Source organism: Electrona antarctica (assembly GCF_951216825.1).
Source record: "Electrona antarctica genome assembly, chromosome: 10".
NCBI lineage: Eukaryota > Metazoa > Chordata > Actinopteri > Myctophiformes > Myctophidae > Electrona > Electrona antarctica.
In genome coordinates, this window is record NC_136791.1 from 2,587,914 (window position 1) to 2,612,327 (window position 24,414).

At 44.5% G+C, this 24,414-nt stretch overlaps 1 protein-coding gene and 1 long non-coding RNA gene across 2 annotated transcripts; one reads left to right on the forward strand and one right to left on the reverse strand.

The window, feature by feature from the left end:
* The first annotated feature begins 240 nt into the window (after positions 1 to 240).
* On the forward strand, positions 241 to 20,910 carry capn2l (calpain 2, (m/II) large subunit, like). Its single transcript, XM_079512690.1, has 21 exons — positions 241 to 641; positions 1,275 to 1,344; positions 2,493 to 2,611; positions 3,301 to 3,434; positions 3,846 to 4,014; positions 4,126 to 4,209; positions 4,667 to 4,752; positions 7,168 to 7,242; positions 10,305 to 10,465; positions 11,645 to 11,817; positions 12,712 to 12,723; positions 14,158 to 14,369; positions 15,124 to 15,160; positions 15,296 to 15,361; positions 15,474 to 15,531; positions 15,617 to 15,681; positions 15,973 to 16,041; positions 16,510 to 16,588; positions 16,818 to 16,934; positions 20,127 to 20,185; positions 20,655 to 20,910. The coding sequence occupies exons 1-21, from the start codon at positions 396 to 398 to the stop codon at positions 20,676 to 20,678; spliced, it is 2,115 nt and encodes a 704-aa protein (XP_079368816.1). The 5' UTR covers positions 241 to 395; the 3' UTR covers positions 20,679 to 20,910.
* LOC306931339 lies at positions 10,720 to 11,721 on the reverse strand. Its single transcript, XR_013791008.1, has 3 exons — positions 11,625 to 11,721; positions 11,099 to 11,373; positions 10,720 to 10,866 (listed from the first exon to the last, which is right to left on the reverse strand). It is a non-coding gene; the product is annotated as an uncharacterized lncRNA (long non-coding RNA).
* Positions 20,911 to 24,414: the final 3,504 nt, after the last annotated feature.

The following is a 24,414-nucleotide window of genomic DNA, read 5'->3' on the forward strand; positions in this document are numbered from 1 at the left end:
TGAAATTCATTCATTTTTGATCATGTAACAAACGAACCTATACAGCATTGTGTTTTAACCTTTATTTAATCAGAAAGGGCAATTATATATAAATTAAAAAAAAATATAGCCTACACAACTGCACCTTGTAAATACACAGTACATGATCACAGACAATGTCATGCCCTGCCTGCATCTGAAAAGACCAACACAAAACCTCCCAGATCAGGGAGTTGGATCAACCTGTGCGTAAAAGAGGGTGGAGACTGTCACTGAGTGTCACCTCCTGTAGCAACCTGTGCACCAGGAGGAGGATCGACACCACAAGCACACCTCGTCTATTCAAAAGCCTGACAGACAGTAGTACACTGTAACACTGCCAGCAGCAGTTCAACAGGTTTCCTTTGCACCATTGAATGGCAAGCATGGCCGGGATGGCGTCCAAACTGCAACATAACCGACTGAAGGCGCAGGGAGTCGGCACCAACGCGCAGGCGGTGAAGTATCTCAACCAGGACTTCGAGGCGCTGAGGAGAAACTGTCTGGAGTGTGGACAGCTGTTTACGGATGATACCTTCGAAGCACAGGTCGGCTCCCTGGGGTACGATGAGCTGGGGCCAGGGTCCGCCAAGACTCGCGGAATCACCTGGAAGAGGCCAACGGTGGGTGGATCATTGGATGCGGCTAAATCAACGCACATCATGATTCGTGACACTTCACATATACAGTCAGAGTCAGTCATACACTAGGCCTAAATACGCTAGGGGTTTCCCCCTTTTCCCCAGGGACAAAACTGTTGTTTGGCTATTTGTTGTTGAGGAATAAGCCTTTCGTCTCCACTCGACAAAATGAAATGGTGCAGGTGCTGGGTGTGGCGTACAAGCTATTTGACACTGATCATGTTATGATAATTACGAAATGGACACTAGTGCCGCTTCCTGTTATGATAGTTGTGGATATTTTGATATTGTATTGATGTCCTATTATTGTTACAGCCTACATACTTGTCTTGGAAAGCACATTTCTAAACGTTAGTGTTACTTTAGCTAGTAAGTCAATCATGAAAAATCATCGGAAGACAGTTTAACAGTTTCATTAACTGAACACTGAAACACCTGTTCCACATTGCTACTGTTAGTAGGCTAACTAAAATCCAGTAGTGTACAGACAGGCCTATTAGCCTGCTGCAAATGGCAGCAAAACAACAACAAGGTTTCATCATCAGAACTCTTCACTGGGAAGAGTTTTAATAAAGAAAAACACAATATTCTGCCTGTTTATCTGTTTCTGACCAGGAACTGACCTCCAATCCAAAATTCATAATTGAAGATGCATCCAGGACTGATATATGCCAAGGAGCGCTTGGTAAGTCAGTCTCTCTCTCTCTCTCTCTCCTGAAACAAAGTAAAAACTAGGGTTGTCCCGATACACTTTTTTTGTTTCTGATCCCGATATTGTCCGATACCGATACCAGGCAGTGTTGTGATATATCTCGTGTTGTGTTTATAGCAGATTCCTCACTCAAATGTGCACTTTGCAGTTTGGGCAACTCCAAAGCAAACTCCACGTGCACCAACATTTTATTTACCTGCCATAGTGTCAACCCCTGTGCCGGATCGGTGGTTAGACTAGCATATATACCGGTACCGATACCCGATATGACAAATAAGGGCAGATACCGATACCAATACAGTATCGGGACATCTCTAGTAAAAACAAACCAAATTGCATTGAAATTATTTGAGGTTTTATGATTTTATGATGAGACCAGTATATTTAAAAAAGGCACACCCATTGCAGTCCTCTTGCAGTACACTCGCTTACAGGATGTAGCCTACATATGTCACCATTTGCAAATTCCATACCTGGTATATTCAGTCTCCACCCAGTCTCGTGCATGCATGTGGGAGAGGTTCCATTCTGTTGTTTTACCGGTATGGAGGTAATTATAAGAGGACAAAAGAATGACATCGCCTAACTGAGGCATGATTTGTCAAAGTAAACACCTATTGATTGATTCATTAATAAAGACAACAACTATCCAAGAATAACATGTTAAAGTGAGAACACTTATTTCCACCATGGTCCCATATTTGACCTATAATTAGTTTGATGTTAGCAATTGGCAATTTACAATCTTTGTTGTGCTTGTTGGACAGTATTTACAGTCTTTGTTGTGCTTGTTGGACAGTATTTACAGTCTTTGTTGTGCTTGTTGGACAGTATTTACAGTCTTTGTTGTGCTTGTTGGACAGTATTTACAGTCTTTGTTGTGCTTGTTGGACAGTATTTACAGTCTTTGTTGTGCTTGTTGGACAGTATTTACAGTCTTTGTTGTGCTTGTTGGACAGTATTTACAGTCTTTGTTGTGCTTGTTGGACAGTATTTACAGTCTTTGTTGTGCTTGTTGGACAGTATTTACAGTCTTTGTTGTGCTTGTTGGACAGTATTTACAGTCTTTGTTGTGCTTGTTGGACAGTATTTCATGGTACAGTCAACTCCTGTGTCCACAGGTGACTGTTGGCTCCTGGCAGCCATTGCGTCCTTGACTCTGAACAAGCAGGTGTTGGCCCGGGTTGTTCCCCACGGCCAGAGCTTTGAGGAGGGCTATGCCGGCATCTTCCACTTCCAGGTACTGTCTCTGAACATAATGAAATGACACTGTAGTGCAGTGGTTCCCAAACTTTGTCATGTCAAGGACCCCCAAATCAACATTTATTAGGCCACGGACCCCCCATTTGAAAACATATGCCAGTGACCCCGATAAGGGAGGATTTTTACGGCTCCAGCAGTGATTCCGAAACATATTAATTTCATGGACCCCCCAGTTTAACACGCATAATGCTACGGATCCACAATTGAATGGCATTTATATCTCTGGTACCTCAATTTATATTGTAAAACCACTGTTAATTTAACTCTGAGAGTGAACAAATGGGTCCATTTGGTTCCATTTGTACACTCTCTGAGTTACAGACCCATAAGGGTCCATTTGGTTACAAATGATCATTTAGCTGGGTCCCCCCTGGAACGCCCTCAAGTACCCCTGGGGGTCCCCGGACCCCACTTTGGGAACCCCTGCTGTATGAGGCCGTTATGTTATGTAATGTAATGTTATGTTATGTTGTAATGTTATGTTATGTAATGCCTACACGCCGTGCCTCCAGTCCCAGAACCTACCCTTCCACTACTCCTCACTAAGCAACAGCAAAAGGATTATGGCACATGAAAAGATTATGGCACATGAAAAGATTATGGCACATGAAAAGAGTCCTTGTGGAGGATTGATCCTATGGCGTGTCATCATGTTGTGGTCTTCAGCTCTGGCAGTTTGGTGACTGGACGGATGTGGTGGTTGATGACCGACTGCCCACCAAAGATGGGAAGCTGCTTTTTGTTCACTCGGAGGAGGGTTCTGAGTTCTGGAGTGCCCTTCTGGAGAAGGCCTATGCTAAGTATGAATACATCGCATGATGATGTTGTTTATTCATTTTCATTATTATTATTATTATTATTATTCACATAATAACATAACATTATTTGACATAAAAACAGTGCCATAATGCCAAAAGATAAATAGCATTTTACACATGCATACACATTCACACACCACCACTTCTCGATACCACGCATAGGTTCTCCGACATCCCTCCCAACCCTCAAAGCTACAATACACAGATAAACACATATAATATTAAATTAAATAGATTCCATGTACGGTAACTCATCCATGGATACCAAGTCCTGGAACAGACTACACACGTTCTCAAAAGGAGCACATGAATTTACTTTGTTTCCATCTTCTCTTAAGGTTTGTGTCAGTCAGTCAGGTCTTTTCTTAACTTTCCCCCCCCCCCATCTTTTAGAGTGAATGGATGTTATGAGGCCCTCTCTGGAGGTTCCACCACTGAGGGCTTTGAGGACTTCACTGGGGGCATCGCGGAGAGCCATGACCTTAAGAAGTCAGGACCTCCCCTCTTCAAAATAATCCGAAAAGCCCTTGAGAGAGGCTCTCTTCTAGGATGCTCAATTGATGTTTGTTTGATTTGATTTATTTCAAGCATAGACATATTGTTTTCTCTATGATTCAGTTTTGTTATTTACCTCATACTTGAATCTTGTTTGGAATGGCTCACCCCCTTCCAGATCACCAGCTCAGCAGACTCGGAAGCCATCACGTCCAGAAAACTGGTGAAAGGTCATGCCTACTCATTGACCGGAGCAGACCAGGTGAGGGGAATGGTGTCTCGTCCGTCATAGTAGTTCTATAGATAGATACATGGACCATCCTTTTAGGTTAGGCTAATAACTCTAGCCTCTCACATGACAAGAGATAACACTCAGAAGGTATTCAGAGATAACACTCAGAAGGTATTCAGAGATACGAGACTAGATTATTCTCATTCATTTCATCTGACATACTGAGCGACGTGGTATGAGGCAGTATGTGTGTACTCTCTTGTTTTCCATTAAGAATGATTTGACACTGACATTGTTGTCCAGGTGGACTACAGGGGAGACATGGTACAGCTCATTGTTCATTGTTGCTCATTGCTCATTGTTGTCCAGGTGGACTACAGGGGAGACATGGTACAGCTCATTGTTGCTCATTGTTGTCCAGGTGGACTACAGGGGAGACATGGTACAGCTCATTGTTCATTGTTGCTCATTGCTCATTGTTGTCCAGGTGGACTACAGGGGAGACATGGTACAGCTCATCAGGGTGAGGAACCCCTGGGGACAGGTGGAATGGACTGGGCCCTGGAGTGACAAGTAAGTAATGACGGCCTGGCGTGCCTGGTGACCATGTTAGTGCCTGGTGACCATGTTAGTGACCATGTTAGTGCCTGGTGACCATGTTAGTGACCATGGTAGTGACCATGTTAGTGCGCATGTGCTCCTTGTGGGCCACAAGGGCCTGAGTTTGAATCCTGGTCTTGTCTTGCATGTCTCTCCTCTCTCTGGCCTTGGTTTCCTGTCTCTCTCTCTCTCTCTCTCTCTCTCTCTCTCGCTCTGTCTCTCTCGCTCTGTCTCTCTCTCTCTCTCTCTCTCTCTCTCTCTCTCTGTCTCACTCTCTCTCTGTCTCTGTCTCTGTCTCTCTGTCTCTCTCTCTCTCTCTGTCTCTGTCTCTGTCTCTCTCTCTCTCTCTCTCTGTCTCTGTCTCTGTCTCTGTCTCTCTCTCTCTCTCTCTCTCTCTCTCTCTCTCTCTCTCTCTCTCTCTCTCTCTCTCTCTCTCTCTCTCTCTCTCTCTCTCTCTCTCTCTCCTATTTAAGAAATAAAGCATAGAAATCCTGAAAAAGTAACCAAAAAAACAAACAAACAACCCCCCCCCCCCCCCCCCCCCCCCAACTCTAGAACTGTGGCCAGCCTGTGATTCAGTCAGTCATCTATAATGTATGAGTCCACATTTGACCAAGGTTTCAACTTTCAGCTCAATCAAGAGCCCCATTGACATTAACATTAATTATAAAACATAATGTTAAATATTTCATTAAAAAAAATCACACCCGTGTGACGTGAGGGGCGCTCTTATCATCATACATCATCTCATTCCGGCCAATCACATCCTACATGTCCAGCTTTTAATGTAACACACATGTTTACACACTCAAACACTCAAAACTGGCCATTCATTATCAATGGCATTTAATGTTTGTGTTAGGACAAAGTCTGTGTTTACACGCACACTAGCCCATTTTGGGCGGGAACCCCTTTTGGTGTTAGCATTATGTTATGCTTTAGCTATTGAAAAATAGCAGACCTACAAGCTCGTAGCGCGCCACCGAGTGGCGCGCTACGAGCTTGTAGGTCTGCTATTTTTGAAAAATCGAAGAACGACTCACATAGAAACAGCTTTTTCAGAAAACTGTCATTTTCAAACAGACATTTTTAGAATCTGATCTCAGGTCAAAATGGGTTAAGCTGCACGCACATGTCCCACAAAGCTGGGACATTAGGTAGGGGGCTATTGCCCCTCCTATGTCCCCCCTACAGAGCACACTGACTAACTCTCCTAGCCTTCTGTAGAGCCACGCCGTAAGAATGGCATTGTTAACTGTAGAGATGCATTTGATTTGCTATGTACTGTATCTCTCTTGTTGAGACATGTTCATCTCCTGCCTGATGTGTAATTGTAACCGAGTCATGCTGTGCACCTTATGCACCTTATGCCACACATAAGATCTGTTTCACCGTTATTAAATATGGACTTTTCAACCAGTGCGTTTGGCCAGATGAACTACAGTACAATTTGTGCAGTTGTGAATGTGCCTTTGCAGAGATTAAAATAGGGTGCATTTTGCATCCTAAAACACAGTTTATAGTTATCCCATTTTGTCCTGAGATCAGATTCTAAAAATGTCTTCTACATCCTGACCGTTTTCCTGAAAAAGCTATGTTTCTATGTCAGTCGTTCTTCGATTTTTCAAAAATAGCAGACCTACAAGCTCGTAGCGCGCCACTCGGTGGCGCGCTATGAGCTTGTAGATCTGCTATTTTTCAATAGCTAAAGCATAACATAATGCTAACACAAAGGGGTTCCCGCCCAAAATGGGTTAAGGGATGCAATAAAACAACGACCTCTGCATCCACGGGATGCACTACTGTACTACTGTACAGTTTTTTATTATTCTAGTTTATTTTGCTAGCTTTAGTTATAATAATCATTTCTTCTTCTGTTTTCTACATGAATATAACCACATTATAACCATATACAATGAAATGGGAGTTAAATGCTGCAATTTGTAAAAATGGCAAAATATGACTAATGTCGTTGAAGTGGGACTCATAAAATGTCCCTGGGACTCATCTAAAAAAAGACCATCCCGGGACTCATTACATTGAAAACCTATTTACATCACTGCCTTTGGTTAATACCTACTTCACATAATGGAGCCCAACCTAGTAAGACCTAAGGTATTCAGTCATAAACCACCAGAACAACATACACACATGGACACACCCAGTGTGGAGTCATTGCAATGATGTTGTGGAAAATGTGTGTTCAGAGCTTGTACTTGAGGTTGTGTCTAGGGTGTTACAGATGGATGACATTCCATTTGTATGTGTGTCCTCTTTATACAACAACCTGTGTACTCCTGTACTACTCACTTATGTTCTGAATGTCTTTGGTACACTAGTGAGACGTCCTCACATTTCAACTGTGAATGTATTGTATATTTTGTCTAGTTCCTCTGAGTGGCGGTACGTGAGCGATGACGACCGCGCTAGGCTGACCGACCGTTCCGAAGATGGAGAGTTCTGGTAAACCTTACAAAATAATACCTCGTATCTCATCACCTTGCCTATTATTTTGACGTATTCATATTTTTGCTGTCTTAGACTTAGAATTGCAACTCCTCTTTGAAACCAATGGGTATTGACAGCTTGCCACTAGAGCATCCACATTGTACTCATGTTTTAGGCACTTTAGCTGACACGTTTTGAGAGTTATACTGAGCAATACAAGTGTGGCAAAGTAAGGTGAAGAGGTGGGACCTCAAGGTAGGTATAGGAGAGAGTGAAGGGTTAACTCTGTGCAGTAGAGGAGTACAGTACATATCTCAACGGTTCAACAGCTCTTTTGCATGCTGGTGTGCCTAACCCAGTTCAGGTGAGACACACCCATATTGCACACATTTGCTCTCTCTCTCCCCCACACCCACACCTCCCCTGCTCTCTCTCTCTCTCCCACACCCACACCTCCCCTGCTCTCTCTCTCTCTCCCCCACACCCACACCTCCCCTGCTCTCTCTCCCCCACACCCACACCTCCCCTGCTCTCTCTCCCCCCCACACCTCCCCTGCTCTCTCTCCCCCCCACACCTCCCCTGCTCTCTCTCCCCCCCACACCTCCCCTGCTCTCTCTCCCCCACACCCACACCTCCCCTGCTCTCTCTCCCCCACACCCACACCTCCCCTGCTCTCTCTCTCTCCCCCACACCTCCCCTGCTCTCTCTCTCTCTCCCCCACACCCACACCTCCCCTGCTCTCTCTCTCTCCCCCACACCTCCCCTGCTCTCTCTCTCTCCCCCACACCTCCCCTGCTCTCTCTCTCTCCCCCACACCTCCCCTGCTCTCTCTCTCTCCCCCACACCTCCCCTGTTCTCTCTCTCTCCCCCCCACACCCACACCTCCCCTGTTCTCTCTCTCTCCCCCCCACACCCACACCTCCCCTGTTCTCTCTCTCTCCCCCCCACACCCACACCTCCCCTGTTCTCTCTCTCTCCCCCCCACACCCACACCTCCCCTGCTCTCTCTCTCTCCCCCACACCTCCCCTGCTCTCTCTCTCTCCCCCACACCTCCCCTGCTCTCTCTCTCTCTCTCCCCCACACCTCCCCTGCTCTCTCTCTCCCCCACACCTCCCCTGCTCTCTCTCTCTCTCCCCCACACCTCCCCTGCTCTCTCTCCCCCCCACACCCACACCTCCCCTGCTCTCTCTCTCTCTCCCCCACACCCACACCTCCCCTGCTCTCTCTCTCTCTCCCCCACACCTCCCCTGCTCTCTCTCTCTCTCCCCCACACCTCCCCTGCTCTCTCTCTCTCTCCCCCACACCTCCCCTGCTCTCTCTCTCTCCCCCACACCTCCCCTGCTCTCTCTCTCTCTCCCCCACACCTCCCCTGCTCTCTCTCTCTCCCCCACACCTCCCCTGCTCTCTCTCTCTCCCCCACACACCCACACCTCCCCTGCTCTCTCTCTCTCTCCCCCACACCCACACCTCCCCTGCTCTCTCTCTCCCCCACACCCACACCTCCCCTGCTCTCTCTCTCTCTCCCCCACACCCACACCTCCCCTGCTCTCTCTCTCTCTCTCTCCCCCACACCCACACCTCCCCTGCTCTCTCTCTCTCTCTCCCCCACACCTCCCCTGCTCTCTCTCTCTCTCTCTCCCCCACACCCACACCTCCCCTGCTCTCTCTCTCTCTCTCTCCCCCACACCCACACCTCCCCTGCTCTCTCTCTCTCTCTCCCCCACACCTCCCCTGCTCTCTCTCTCCCCCACACCCACACCTCCCCTGCTCTCTCTCTCTCTCCCCCACACCCACACCTCCCCTGCTCTCTCTCTCTCTCTCCCCCACACCCACACCTCCCCTGCTCTCTCTCTCTCTCTCCCCCACACCCACACCTCCCCTGCTCTCTCTCTCTCCCCCACACCCACACCTCCCCTGCTCTCTCTCTCTCTCTCCCCCACACCCACACCTCCCCTGCTCTCTCTCTCTCTCTCTCCCCCACACCCACACCTCCCCTGCTCTCTCTCTCTCTCCCCCACACCCACACCTCCCCTGCTCTCTCTCTCTCTCCCCCACACCCACACCTCCCCTGCTCTCTCTCTCTCTCTCCCCCACACCCACACCTCCCCTGCTCTCTCTCTCTCCCCCACACCCACACCTCCCCTGCTCTCTCTCTCTCTCCCCCACACCCACACCTCCCCTGCTCTCTCTCTCTCCCCCACACCTCCCCTGCTCTCTCTCTCTCTCTGTCCCACACCTCCCCTGCTCTCTCTCTCTGTCCCACACCTCCCCTGCTCTCTCTCTCTGTCCCACACCTCCCCTGCTCTCTCTCTCTGTCCCACACCTCCCCTGCTCTCTCTCCCCCACACCCACACCTCCCCTGACACTGAGGCTTGCTCTGTCACGTGAACCCTTGCTGTCTGCAGCCAGACAGACGGTCCAGGACACATAGGCACGCCCACATGCATTGCACACACAAACAGCACATGCACTGTAAGCCAAGGCATCATAGGCATCTGTATTTGTATCTGTGTATTGTATGTTTCTACTTTCTATGTATTTACTTGCACAAGCAGTGCGCGCAAGTAATTAAGATATGTTAAGATATGTTGCGCACAAGTAGGCCATGTATGGCCTACTTGTGCGCAAGGCGCATGTTGGCACCTCGACAGAGTGCATTTCTAGTTTGTTTATGTTTTTATGGGTCCCCCTTGGAAATGAGATGCTGCATCTCAAGGGGCTATCACTTTAATAAAAATCACACCTGTGTGAATTGAGGGGCGCTCTTATCATCATACACTTCATGATGTTTGATGATATTGTCAATGGGAATGACGTAAATTCTCCATTCATTGTCAATGGCATTTAATGTTTTTGTTAGGACAAGAATCTACACTATAGCTGAATATAGGAGGCGCTAGCGCTCCTCAAAAATCTGAATCTGCAATTGGCCTTAAGCTCTTACGCCCTGTGTGGGATTAGTAGTGAAACTAGTTGATCTGCAACTTGTACAGCAGATTAGCATATTGACTATAAGTAAAATGCCATTTCATCCCTTTTTTAAATGACTCACGTTTTCTTCCTCCTCCTCCACAGGATATCGTTTTCAGACTTTCTGCGCCACTATTCTCGACTGGAGATCTGTAACCTCACCCCAGATGTGCTCACAGATGACGAACACAAGAAGTGGGCGTTGTCAGAGTTTGATGAGGGATGGAGAAGGGGCTCGACAGCTGGGGGTTGCAGGAACTTTCCAAGTACCTAATATAACACCACAATCTCTTCTCCTTAAGCACTTAAAGCTGCAATCCATAACTTTGAGTAAATGCATATTGAGTTATTGACCAATCTGTATGGTAGAGCATGTTCAATTAATACAATATGCCTATAACATAACTGTAGTGTTTCGATCATGTGGTCGAGTTGAACCACTATCTCCCCTGAGCAAGAATTAAATCACTAGTATAGATTTTGGCATGCACCGGAGACGAGGGTTCACATTCTGGGTAGAGCATGAATTGTTCTGATTGCAGCTTTAGCTTGAAGATTTATTTTTAATTATTATTATTATTATTGTTCTATAATAGCATGAGGATGCTCGGGTCAATAGTTCATGACAGGCCACCATATTGTGATTACTGTATATCACAGCCATATCCTTGCATCAGTGACGTAGAGTCTGTGGGGGCCGGGGGGCCAGGGCCCCCATGAGGAATTGGACCAGGGATCTGAATTGGACCTGAATATATATTCGGTTCGCCTCGGTTCGTCCCGTTTGTGCCGCATCAGGTCGCGCCCGTTCGCGCAATTCTCGTCTTGCATTGACTTTGTATATAATCGCGCCGCTCTAACCATCCAAGTCTGGCACGGGCCAAACTATTCGTCCCTGCCTTGCATTGTGCATAAAGCAGCATGCACAGCTGTGCGTCAGACTGGCAACACCTTAGCTGTAAAATAATCACAGTATATCATGTTTTTGTTAGCGTGATATAAATGATAACAAGGGCATTTAACTGCCATTTACCATAGCTATCGTATCAACACATCAGATTTATCCTACGTGTTTTGTCATTGGAACCAACCAAAATCTGTTCATATAACAATTTTCTGACTTGTAAAGTATTTTAACTGATCCATTTCTCTGTATGTGCAGCACTTTTTTTTCCTCCTTTTTTTAATTCTTTATTTACCCAGGGTAGTAGCTGAGCACAGGTGCTCATTTTCAGCAACGCCCTGCACATAGAAACAGACAGACACACACACACACACACACACACACACACACACAGTCACACGCATTAAAACCTGGGAGCTGACCAGTACAACCACACGTCTTATACTGTTGGCCACTAAGCAGCTCCAGGGGGAGCAGTTGGGGGTTCAGTGCCTTGCTCAAGGGCACTTCAGCGGTTTGACCCAGTGTCTCTCATCCCCAGATACTTTCTGGATGAACCCCCAGTTTGTAATCAAGCTGGAGGAGGTGGATGATGATGCTGATGATGGCGAGGAGGAGGGATGCACGTTCCTGGTGGGCCTGATGCAGAAGAACAGGCGTCGCATGAGGAAGATGGGGAAGGACATGGAGACGGTTGGATTCGCCATCTACGAGGTAGACATATTGATTATGGTTATATTATTGTGTTTTTAAAATGCTACTTAAATGCTAGAAAACCACTATGGTGAAGCCAGTTCTATTTTGTGCAACTGTATTGCAAAGTCTATAGAGCACCGAAGTCCTGACGTCACTGTCAGTAGAGGGCGTCAGTCCCCAGGTTTGTGTACTTTTTATTTGCATTGTAATCTCCATAGGGGGATTTTAGATCGACTCATATAAGAAAAATAAACCGATCACCCCGGCCTTTTCCCTCATATGAAGCATCGACTGAAGGTGGAACTGTACAAATATACCCAAAGAGTAACAAAATAAGCGTTAGAAACGATTCAAACAACCCAGAGACTACATTTCCGGGTAGGTGGGTGGCTGCCCGTCGCACAACAGAAACCGAATGTTAATTACGTTTATTTTTATTTTATTGATATTTAATGTTTCGTGGTTAGTACGAGTCGAGTCACCACCAGCTGAGCTTACGTCAACGAGGAATCTCAGGAACGCAATGTGTTGACAGCTGGGCATGACGTATATTAGCAGCGGCATTGCCTTCATATGTAGTTTCAAGGCTTTTGCGGCCACATTAATTCCATTTTCTCCAGAAACTGGCTGTATCAAATATGAATGGACATCATTAACGACGCACAGCCACTCCCCTGACAGAAAGGCCGGGGTGGTCGGTTTATTTTTCAAACACAGTTCTTATATGAAGCGACCTAAAATCGCCCTATGGAGATTTCACTGCAAATAAAAAAATACATGAACCTGTGTACTGGCGCCCTCTACTGAAAGTGACGTCAGACTTCGGTGCTCTATAGAGTTGGTGAGGATTATGAAATAATAATTGACTTTTTCACTGATTTTTCTTCTTCACTATTGTCTTGCTTCCTCTAGGTGCCTGAGGAGGTATGTATACAAACACATTGGCCCAGAATAACTTCATTGAATGTGAAGATTTCTCTCCCAATCATTTCTTGTGAAGTATGAGTAAGGATTCAAAGATTTCATATTATCATGATAATTAATATGCAGTGGTGGAAAGTAACTAAGTACATTTACTTAATTGATTGATTGAAAGATTTATTAACAGATTGGAGAATTACAGTACATTTCAAGCACAACTCAATACAAAACCATAAAGCATTACACTTGTTTACACGATGTCCACCATGTTCAATTCATCATAAGTACTGTACTTAAGTACTTCAAGTACTTCTACTCCACTACATTTCAGAGGCAAATATTGTACTTTTACTCCACTACATTTATTTGAAAACTTTAGTTACTGGTTACTTTGTAGATTTCTATTATTATTACAAAAGATGCAGCAACCACTTCAGCCCGATATACATTTCGGCCATCTGAACACATAGCCAATCTACAAACTCACATTGTGAGCTTGTAGATCTGCTATTTTCAAATTATTTGTATATAGCCTACATTTGAAAACTTGAAATGAGACATTCTGCATAAAGAGTACTTTTACTTTTGGTACTTTAAGTACATTTTGATGCCAATACTTTTGTACTGGACTTAATTGTATTTCTATATTGCAGCATTGATACTTTTACTTAAAGGGATAGTTCAGATTTTTTTAACTTAAGTTGTATGAAATACTTGCCATTAATATAGTGGTTGCAACTGTATTAATTGATTGCCCGAGTCCTGTGGTGGGAGTTCTGCTCTGGTTTTGGTCAATATTAAGTAGTTCCGGTCATTTTGTGGGGGGCACTGGGGCCACGCAGTAAAAGTAAATGAATCCACAAAACGAACGTAATTTGTATTGTTGACCTATTTCTAAAATATTAGCGTGACTTTCGTTCAACTTTGACCCCTCTATCACATGGAACAATTTTTTGGGCGTAGTGATATGGACACAAAAAACATAGTTCTGTGTGATAGAGGGGTAAAAAAAGAACGGAAGTTGCACTAATATTTTAGAAATAGGTCAACAATACAAATGACGTTAGTTTTGTGGATTCATTTACTTTTACTGCGTGGCCCCCAGTGCCCCCCCACAAAATGACCGGAACTACTTGATATTTCACCAAAACCAGAGCAGAACTCCCACCACAGGACTTGGGCAATCAATGAATACAGTTGCAACCACTATATTAATGGCAAGTATTTCATACAACTTAAGTTCAAAAAATCTGAACTATCCCTTTAAGTAAAACATTTGAGTACTTTTTCCACCAATGATAATCCCCTGCCTGGGTAATCACAAACTCTTGAAATAAGGGCAGGGCGCCCCCATGTGAGTATACTGTGTATTACGCCCCCATGTGAGTATACTGTGTATTACGCCCCCATGTGAGTATACTGTGTATTACCTTCCAGTATTCTGGCAAGAGGCAAATCCACCTGAAGAAGAACTTCTTCTTGCGCAACGCGTCGGCAGCTCGCTCCAACACCTTCGTCAACCTGCGAGAAGTGTGCAGTCGTTTCTGCCTCCCGCCCGGGGAGTACCTCATCCTCCCCTCCACCTTCGAGCCCGACAAGAACGGAGACTTCTACGTGCGGGTGTTCTCTGAGAAAGAGGCCAATTTCCAGTATGTTCCGTTTTGGTCACAGATTATGAACTATGGCAGGGGTGGGCAACTGGCGGCCCCCACCTTCACTTAATGCGGCCCGCAGGTTAATATCAGAATACTGATATAGTATTGATTGCAATTCCACAACATGCAAACACGACCCGATTTGATTATACTTAATGACTAGTATTAAATGACTAGTACTTAATGACTAGTATTAAAATATTGTCTTTTTGTGTCCTTTGTATTTAGTTCATAAAGTTATCATAAATAAAACTAAATGCATTTGAAAATCAATAAAAAGGTTACTTTTCGGGATTCTAATTATAAAAAAAAAAGAATTCAATATATTTCAATTCAAATTTAGCAAAAATAGCTGATATACAAGCTCAAAACGCGTCGCGCTGCGACGCATTTTGAGCTTGTAGATCGGCTATTTTTGCTAAGACAGTAATATGCACTGTGGCCCTCTGGAGTGAGTGTGGAAATATAGTGGCCATCGTCAAAGTTGCCCACCCCTGAACTATGGTATTGACGGTGTGCATACTGTGAACTTTGTGAAGACTTGCATTTTTGTCTCATTATGTAACACCATAGAAAGAGATGGGGGAGAAGGGGTGGAGAGTGCAGGTGGCAAACGGGTCAGGGCTTGTGCTGGATTCAATCTCAAGATCTGACTGGTGCCACACACTAGGAGACTTTTACAGTAGATGGTTTTATTAAAACAAGTTATTGTATACTCAAATCATATTGTGACCACTATCTTTTTCAGAGAGTTGGATGACAAAGTAGAGTTCCATGTGGAAGAGGTAAAACCTTAGGCACAAGATTTACACAGCCAAATCACTTTGACTCACTTTAATTAAATGCAGATTTCACTGTGTACTTTCCTTTTCTTTAAATTGATTAATGTATTGGATCATGAAAATTCTGAACTCTTTCAGATTGAAGTGGATGAGGATGATATTGGTGAGAGGTTCAAGGATCTGTTTGAGAAACTTGCTGGACATGTAAGTATGTTACGATTTTTAATAAATATTGTTAAACTGGGTTTCAAAATATACATTTGATCGTGTACTGTTGAAAGAAGACTAGTAGAAATGATGTTATTTGTGCTCTTAGGACAGTGAGATCTCTGCATTTGAGCTGCAAAGAATTCTGAACCGTGTGGTGACCAAGCGTAAGGAAAATTATTATTCCAATCCAAGAAACGTATGGTTTCATAGCATGAAAATCATGTCCAATTTCTGTATGATCTTTTTCAGGGAGTGACATCAAAACCGACGGGTTCAGTCTGGCGACATGCCGCAACATGGTCAACCTGCTGGACGTATCCTTTGCCTCTGCCTTCTATTGTCATACTCAATTTATATATCATTTATAAGATTTGATTGATTGATTGATTTCTTTATTTAACCCATTTTGACCTGGGACCGATTCTAAAAATGTCTTCTACATCCCTACAGTTTTCTGAAAAAGCTATGTTTATGTATTGTCGTTCTTCGATTTTTCAAAAATAGCAGACCTACAAGCTCGTAAAATACACCATAAGTATAAATCGGGCCTCACAGTTGTCTGTGATACAGATCATTGCATGTTTCCTCCTTGATTCTCTTCATAGAAAGATGGAACTGGCAAACTGGGACTAGTGGAATTTAAGATCCTGTGGACTAAGATTGAAAAGTTCCTGGTGTGTACATACTACTACTTTTTTGCTCTCAACACTCCAGCAATCACTTGACATTTTCCCAAGCAAAATGTCTAATGGGAGATGCAGATATGTAGAAACCTAGTTTCAATGTTGGCATATAGGGGGGGAAGATGAGAGCGGGTACCCTATGCGGGGTGCATACTTAGTTTAGACTAGTCATTGGTTAGACATGCGTTAAGGTTACATTTAGGTGTGCTGCACCGTGGGAGGTTAGGTTTAGGGGTTTGAGATAGGTTGTAGTAGTTGTAGGACTAATGACTGGTCTAACCAATGACTAGTCTAAACCAAAAACTGTCTAAACTAAGTACTGCACCCCTGTATGCTGATATCATTGAGTCAGGGATGGATGAAGCTCTATGAATGTTTTGTTCTAGTTTCAGAGTAGCTGATAAAAGTGTCCATTGTGTGGCTGTAGGGTTTACATTAATGCTTCCTGATGTCCACCAGGCTCTCTACAGGGAGAAAGATGCAGACAAGTCTGGCTGTATGAGTTCCACTGAGATGCGCCTGGCTGTGGAGGATGCTGGTGAGATATGAATTGTGGGTGTGTTTGCCACACAGAAACCTCTGTTCAGTAAGGGCAAACACATGCTTCTAAACCAATATTTCAAAATTATCACGACATTTTTTTCTACAATGTAATATCAGTATATCACTATATAATAATAGTTTCAATCACGCCTGTAGGCATTACCCTACCCTGTGTCGGCCACATATTTGAAGCATTCACTCTGTTCTTTGTCTTCTTTTTAAAGGTTTTTCCCTCAACAACCCCCTGCACCAGGTCATTGTTGCCCGCTATAGCGAACCAAATCTCACCATTGATTTTGACAACTTTGTGTGCTGCCTGGTCCGCCTGGAGTCTCTCTTCAGTACGGTTCATCCTCATGTCCAGATGCAAAGCAGTCGTTCCTACACTGGCCCGGGCAGCGCACCTCCCGGGCCCTCCGCCTAACACACACACACACGCAAAGCAAAGCAAAGTTACTATATTTACCCAGGGTATCTGGGCTAAGCTCAATAACTTGTTTCCAGCCAGGCCCTGCTCATAGAACATTTCATGGTAGTGGTTCAATGCCTTGCTCAAGGGCACTTCAGCGGTGGTAATTTTAACGTGTCGGACCGCTGATTCGAACTGGTGACCTTCCGGTATCAAGACTGCTCCGCAATCCGTTCGGCCACCGCTGCCGCACACACACACACACACACACACAACGCAGACTTCCGCACACGTCAATGAACACACACAGGCAACAGAGAAGAATATGAATTCTTGGAATGAAAATAACACGACGCTCGCGCTTAGAACAATCTGACACCATTTTGTAATTGATGCACAGAGCGCATCTGTGCATGTTGTTGCCTATTGTGCTGTAACAATGGGGGGGAGGGGGGGGGGGGGTATAGCCTCTACACCAGGGGTGCCCACACCTTTTTGACTTGAGAGCTACTTTTAAAATGACCAGCCCAACATGATCTACCCACCCCGAATAGCGGCTGCGGCGCTAAGACAAACACACTTAGAAAGTGAAATAGTGGGGAAAAAAGCCTTGCCCCCAAATCTGTATGGAAGTGGTAGGTTTTCAGGTTATTCTGGAAAACAAAGCATTTCCCTACATTTAGAAGCCGTGAAGGGAGCCAACAGGCCCTTCTTGTCTGTCAATCAATCAAGTCACCTTAAGTGGCAGATGCCAAAAAGAGGGGTTAAACTTTTGTTTTTATATTTTAATTATAATTCTTTTGGGGCATGTCATGTGGTCTACCTGCACAGCCTTTGTGATCTACTGGTAGATCATGATCTACCTTTTGGGCACCCCTGCTCTACACAGTACATTTATATCTGTCTTTGAAGAAAGAAAAACAACAGAGAAATGGATATAGAGGGTATGCGTGTGACATCATCATCATACCCGGAAGTTATGCGGGAGCGCCTACTGAGTGGCAAAAAACTACTTTCTGGCCTTGACAGCCCATACATCCACACAGAAAACTACTTTCTGGCCTTGACAGCCCATACATCCACACAGAAAACTACTTTCTGGCCTTGACAGCCCATACATCCACACAGAAAACTACTTTCTGGCCTTGACAGCCCATACATCCACACAGAAAACTACTTTCTGGCCTTGACAGCCCATACATCCACACAGAAAACTACTTTCTGGCCTTGACAGCCCATACATCCACACAGAAAACTACTTTCTGGCCTTGACAGCCCATACATCCACACAGAAAACTACTTTCTGGCCTTGACAGCCCATACATCCACACAGAAAACTACTTTCTGGCCTTGACAGCCCATACATCCACACAGAAAACTACTTTCTGGCCTTGACAGCCCATACATCCACACAGAAAACTACTTTCTGGCCTTGACAGCCCATACATCCACACAGAAAACTACTTTCTGGCACTGACAGCCCATACATCCACACAGAAAACTACTTTCTGGCCTTGACAGCCCATACATCCACACAGAAAACTACTTTCTGGCCTTGACAGCCCATACATCCACACAGAAAACTACTTTCTGGCCTTGACAGCCCATACATCCACACAGAAAACTACTTTCTGGCCTTGACAGCCCTTACATCCAAACAGAAAACTACTTTCTGGCCTTGACAGCCCATACATCCACACAGAAAACTACTTTCTGGCCTTGACAGCCCATACATCCACACAGAAAACTACTTTCTGGCCTTGACAGCCCATACATCCACACAGAAAACTACTTTCTGGCCTTGACAGCCCATACATCCACACAGAAAACTACTTTCTGGCCTTGACAGCCCATACATCCACACAGAAAACTACTTTCTGGCCTTGACAGCCCATACATCCACACAGAAAACTACTTTCTGGCCTTGACAGCCCATACATCCACACAGAAAACTACTTTCTGGCCTTGACAGCCCATACATCCACACAGAAAACTACTTTCTGGCCTTGACAGCCCATACATCCACACAGAAAACTACTTTCTGGCCTTGACAGCCCATACATCCACACAGAAAACTACTTTCTGGCCTTGACAGCCCATACATCCACACAGAAAACTACTTTCTGGCCTTGACAGCCCATACATCCACACAGAAAACTACTTTCTGGCCTTGACAGCCCATACATCCACACAGAAAACTACTTTCTGGCCTTGACAGCCCATACATCCACACAGAAAACTACTTTCTGGCCTTGACAGCCCATACATCCACACAGAAAACTACTTTCTGGCCTTGACAGCCCATACATCCACACAGAAAACTACTTTCTGGCCTTGACAGCCCATACATCCACACAGAAAACTACTTTCTGGCCTTGACAGCCCATACATCCACACAGAAAACTACTTTCTGGCCTTGACAGCCCATACATCCACACAGAAAACTACTTTCTGGCCTTGCCAGCCCATACATCCACACAGAAAACTACTTTCTGGCCTTGACAGCCCATACATCCACACAGAAAACTACTTTCTGGCCTTGACAGCCCATACATCCACACAGAAAACTACTTTCTGGCCTTGACAGCCCATACATCCACACAGAAAACTACTTTCTGGCCTTGACAGCCCATACATCCACACAGAAAACTACTTTCTGGCCTTGACAGCCCATACATCCACACAGAAAACTACTTTCTGGCCTTGACAGCCCATACATCCACACAGAAAACTACTTTCTGGCCTTGACAGCCCATACATCCACACAGAAAACTACTTTCTGGCCTTGACAGCCCATACATCCACACAGAAAACTACTTTCTGGCCTTGACAGCCTCTACATCCACACAGAAAAGTCCTATTTGATTGCATTAGATGGCTTTTAAACAACATTAAATGTACTTTGTCACTCACTTTGCCACTCTATCTACCATCCACATTATGCATGAGCATACCCTCTATTGCTATTTTTAATGGAATTAGAGACGGGGAGGCGGAGGAGCGGGGGGTAACGGTGCACTGCCCGGGCTACTGTAGGAACGACTGCTTGGCTGTCCTGAGTGTACTACAGTAATACACTCATGAAGTTATAGCTGAATCTGACTCTTGTTCTCACTTACAATAGGAACCTTCAAGTCCCTGGACGAGAACGAGTCCGGTGAGGTGGAGTTCAACATGTTTCAGGTAGGTTTAACATTTGAACCCATTTTGACCTGAGATCAGATTCTAAAAATGTCTTCTACATCCTGACAGTTTTCTGAAAAAGCTATGTTTCTATGTCAGTCGTTCTTCGATTTTTCAAAAAATAGCAGACCTACAAGCTCATAGCGCGCCACTCGGTGGCGCGCTATGAGCTTGTAGATCTGCTATTTTTCAATAGCTAAAGCATAACATAATGCTAACACCAAAAGGGGTTCCCGCCCAGAATGGGTTTTTCAACCATGTTTTCTGATTGACATTGTTTCTGTCTGTTAGACATGGTTGTATCATCATGTCACTTGTGTCTGCAATATTAACATAATCTTGATGCTGGGCCTCTTAGATTTGTTACGTGGAACCAACTGTTTAAATAAAGGATTGATTAAATTACAAAAACGTGTGCATTGATGGATGAAGACTGTACTAACTTGGTGTTCTTGTGTTCTCTCCGTAGTGGCTGAGTGTGTCACTGCTATAGGTCGCCCAGCTGAAGAATGGGGTCCCTGTTGACGTTGAGCAGTTCCAACTACAAGTTTACACACAAGCAACTTTTGTTTGGCAATATTTTAACTTCTTGAACATTAAACATCTTGTACAATTTACCTGTACAAAGAAAAATGATCTGTTTTTGAAAGTAGTGTATTTACATCTCTTTGCTATTGTATAAGTTTCTCAGCTTGAGGAAAATAAAACACGAATCTTTCACAGTCTCTCCTCTGGTCCATAATCATTATTCACCAGTGTTGTTTTTGGCAGCAGATTTTAGTTTGTCATAGTCTCTTGAATAGTTTTCATTTAGTTTTAGTCACCTGGAATGTTTTAGTGTTAGTCTAGTTTTAGTCGATTTAGTCTAAATGTCATAAGATTTTAGTTCACTAAATCTACAGTTGATTTAGTCGACTAAAATGTATTTTGGCGGGCCTTGATGCCGTCGTAATGACTGATTTAACACTTGCTGAAAATAGCCGATCTACAAGCTCACAACGCGCGTTGTGTGCTTGTAGATCTGCTATTTTCAGCATGCAACCAAGTGTAAAATGACTTATAATGGATCTCTTGTCCACTAGTCCCTTCCTAACATTTAATCTAGTTTTTATTTGTTGACGAAATTGTCAATACATTCAGTCTTAGTTTTAGCCATCGTAGCTTAGTTTTCATCAGTGAAAAAAGGTAGTCGACGAACATTTTTTGTCTTAGTTTTAGTCGACAAAAACAACTGTTATTCACTGAAGAAAATCTCCATTTTGTAATTGGCCGTGAAGGCTGGATTTTAGAAGACGGATGTGTAATGAATTTAATCCTGTGGAGGTTCCACAGAGCACCACACCTATCTCTCTGAAACTACTGAGACACCTCTGAACAGCACCACTGAGGCCCAGGTTACTCCTACTCTAAACTACTGAGACACCTCTGAACAGCACCACTGAGGCCCAGGTTACTGCTACTCTAAACTACTGAGACACACCTCTGAACAGCACCACTGAGGCCCAGGTTACTGCTACTCTAAACTACTGAGACACCTCTGAACAGCACCACTGAGGCCCAGGTTACTGCTACTCTAAACTACTGAGACACACCTCTGAACAGCACCACTGAGGCCCAGGTTACTGCTACTCTAAACTACTGAGACACACCTCTGAACAGCACCACTGAGGCCCAGGTTACTGCTACTCTAAACTACTGAGACACACCTCTGAACAGCACCACTGAGGCCCAGGTTACTGCTACTCTAAACTACTGAGACACACCTCTGAACAGCACCACTGAGGCCCAGGTTACTGCTACTCTAAACTACTGAGACACCTCTGAACAGCACCACTGAGGCCCAGGTTACTGCTACTCTAAACTACTGAGACACCTCTGAACAGCACCACTGAGGCCCAGGTTACTGCTACTCTAAACTACTGAGACACACCTCTGAACAGCACCACTGAGGCCCAGGTTACTGCTACTCTAAACTACTGAGACACCTCTGAACAGCACCACTGAGGCCCAGGTTACTGCTACTCTGAACAGCACCACTGAGGCCCAGGTTACTGCTACTCTGAACAGCACCACTGAGGCCCAGGTTACTGCTACTCTGAACAGCACCACTGAGGCCCAGGTTACTGCTACTCTGAACAGCACCACTGAGGCCCAGGTTACTGCTACTCTGAACAGCACCACTGAGGCCCAGGTTACTGCTACTCTGAACAGCACCACTGAGGCCCAGGTCTCTGAACAGCACCACTGAGGCCCAGGTCTCTGAACAGCACCACTGAGGCCCAGGTTACTCCTACTCTGCCCATTCTACTCTGAACAGCACCATTCTACAGCACACATTCTACTCTGAACAGCACCACTGAGGCCCAGGTTACTCACCTTTGAACAGCACCACTGAGGCCCAGGTTACTCACCTTTGAACAGCACCACTGAGGCCCAGGTTACTGCTACTCTGAACAGCACCACTGAGGCCCAGGTTACTCACCTTTGAACAGCACCACTGAGGCCCAGGTTACTCACCTCTGAACAGCACCACTGAGGCCCAGGTTACTGCTACTCTGCCCATTCTACTGAGACACACCTCTGAACAGCACCACTGAGGCCCAGGTTACTCACCTCTGAACAGCACCACTGATGCCCAGGTTACTCCTACTCTGCCCATTCCCATTCGTGAATTCACTGAAATTCTGTTTTAACCCATTTTGGACTGACGTTGATTTAAAAAAAAGGCTTCTAAATCCTAAAATTTTTCTGAAAAACCTATGTTTCTATGTCAGTGGTGCTCAACCTTGTTCATGTCAAGGACCCCCAGAATTATCTCTATTGGGCCACGGACCCCATGTAGTTCCAGGGACCCCCCAGAAGCCAATATTTTAGTTAAAAATGGTCGCTCTGAAATATATATTCAAAGATTTGTGCCACATTTTAACGAATTTTCAAAAATAGCAGACCTACAAGCTTGTAGCGCGCCACTCTGTGCCGCGCTATGAGCTTGTAGATCTGCTATTTTTCAATAGCCAACGTACATAATGCTTAAATGAGCCATCTAACGAAAGAAACCAGTCTGTCAATGAAAATAAATCTCAATGAATCCATCTGATCTCAGAATTATATTTTCTATTACATTTTTTAGATATAAAATGTGCTTGCAGTAGGCCTAACATCTATATTCAATCACAACAAATGTGTGTTGTTTTGTATAAAGACATCTGATACATACTGTATGGATGTAGCCTATAATATATATTTTTAAATGCAACTAGTACTGGTAAGAAAATACATTATATATCCAGTATATGTACATACATACATACATACATACATATATATATATATATATATATATATATATATATATACAGTGTATGTATACATACATACACTGGTATATGCTTTTATATGCTAAATATATATATATATATATATATATTTTATGAATTGAACATGGTGGACCCTCTTGTAAACAAGTGTAATGCTTAATTGGGTCGTCCACTCACAGTTAACAGCCTTTGTATTGAGTTTGTGCTTGAAATGTACTGTAATTCTGTAAAACTGTTAATAAATATTTCAATCAATAAATCAAAATATATTGTGTTTTTTTTAACAAGAGTGCCCAGTTGCATTTAAATCTAAAATCCCTGCAAAACGTGTTTGTGTGTGTGTGAGTGTGTGTGCGTGTGTGTGCGTGTGTGTGTGCATGCGCGAGTGTGTCTAGCCTACTTCTTGTCAGTCAACTTTTCCACCCTTTTTGCCATATAAGGCTGTTGAAACGCATCTCGCCCTAAATGCTTAACATTTGGACAGGCTTGTTCTCCATATAAGGGTGTCATTTTCACATCCCTCCCCTTATTGGCTCCTTGTCGACTCACCTGTGGGATTTTAATCTAGAGAAGGAAAAGTCTTTACTTTTTATTTTAGCTCACCCGGCACCAATACGACGCAATATTAAAACAAAACAACAATTCCACCCCCCCTTACATGTTGTTTAAAACGCAGCAACACAGATAGAAGGAAGTGTGTGTCTGTGCAAATAAATGTAAACGCGAACATTCTTCCTTCAGATCTCACCTGAGGGGAGAAGAAAGGGTTTTTAAATACGTTCTCTCCCTGGCTCTGTGTGTGTGACGCCTCCCCGCCCCAGTCCCCTCCCTCCCGCCTCATGATTTGCGGCGAAAAAATAGCCGACCTACAAGCTCAGGGCGCGTCGCGCGCGCGACGCGCCCTGAGCTTGT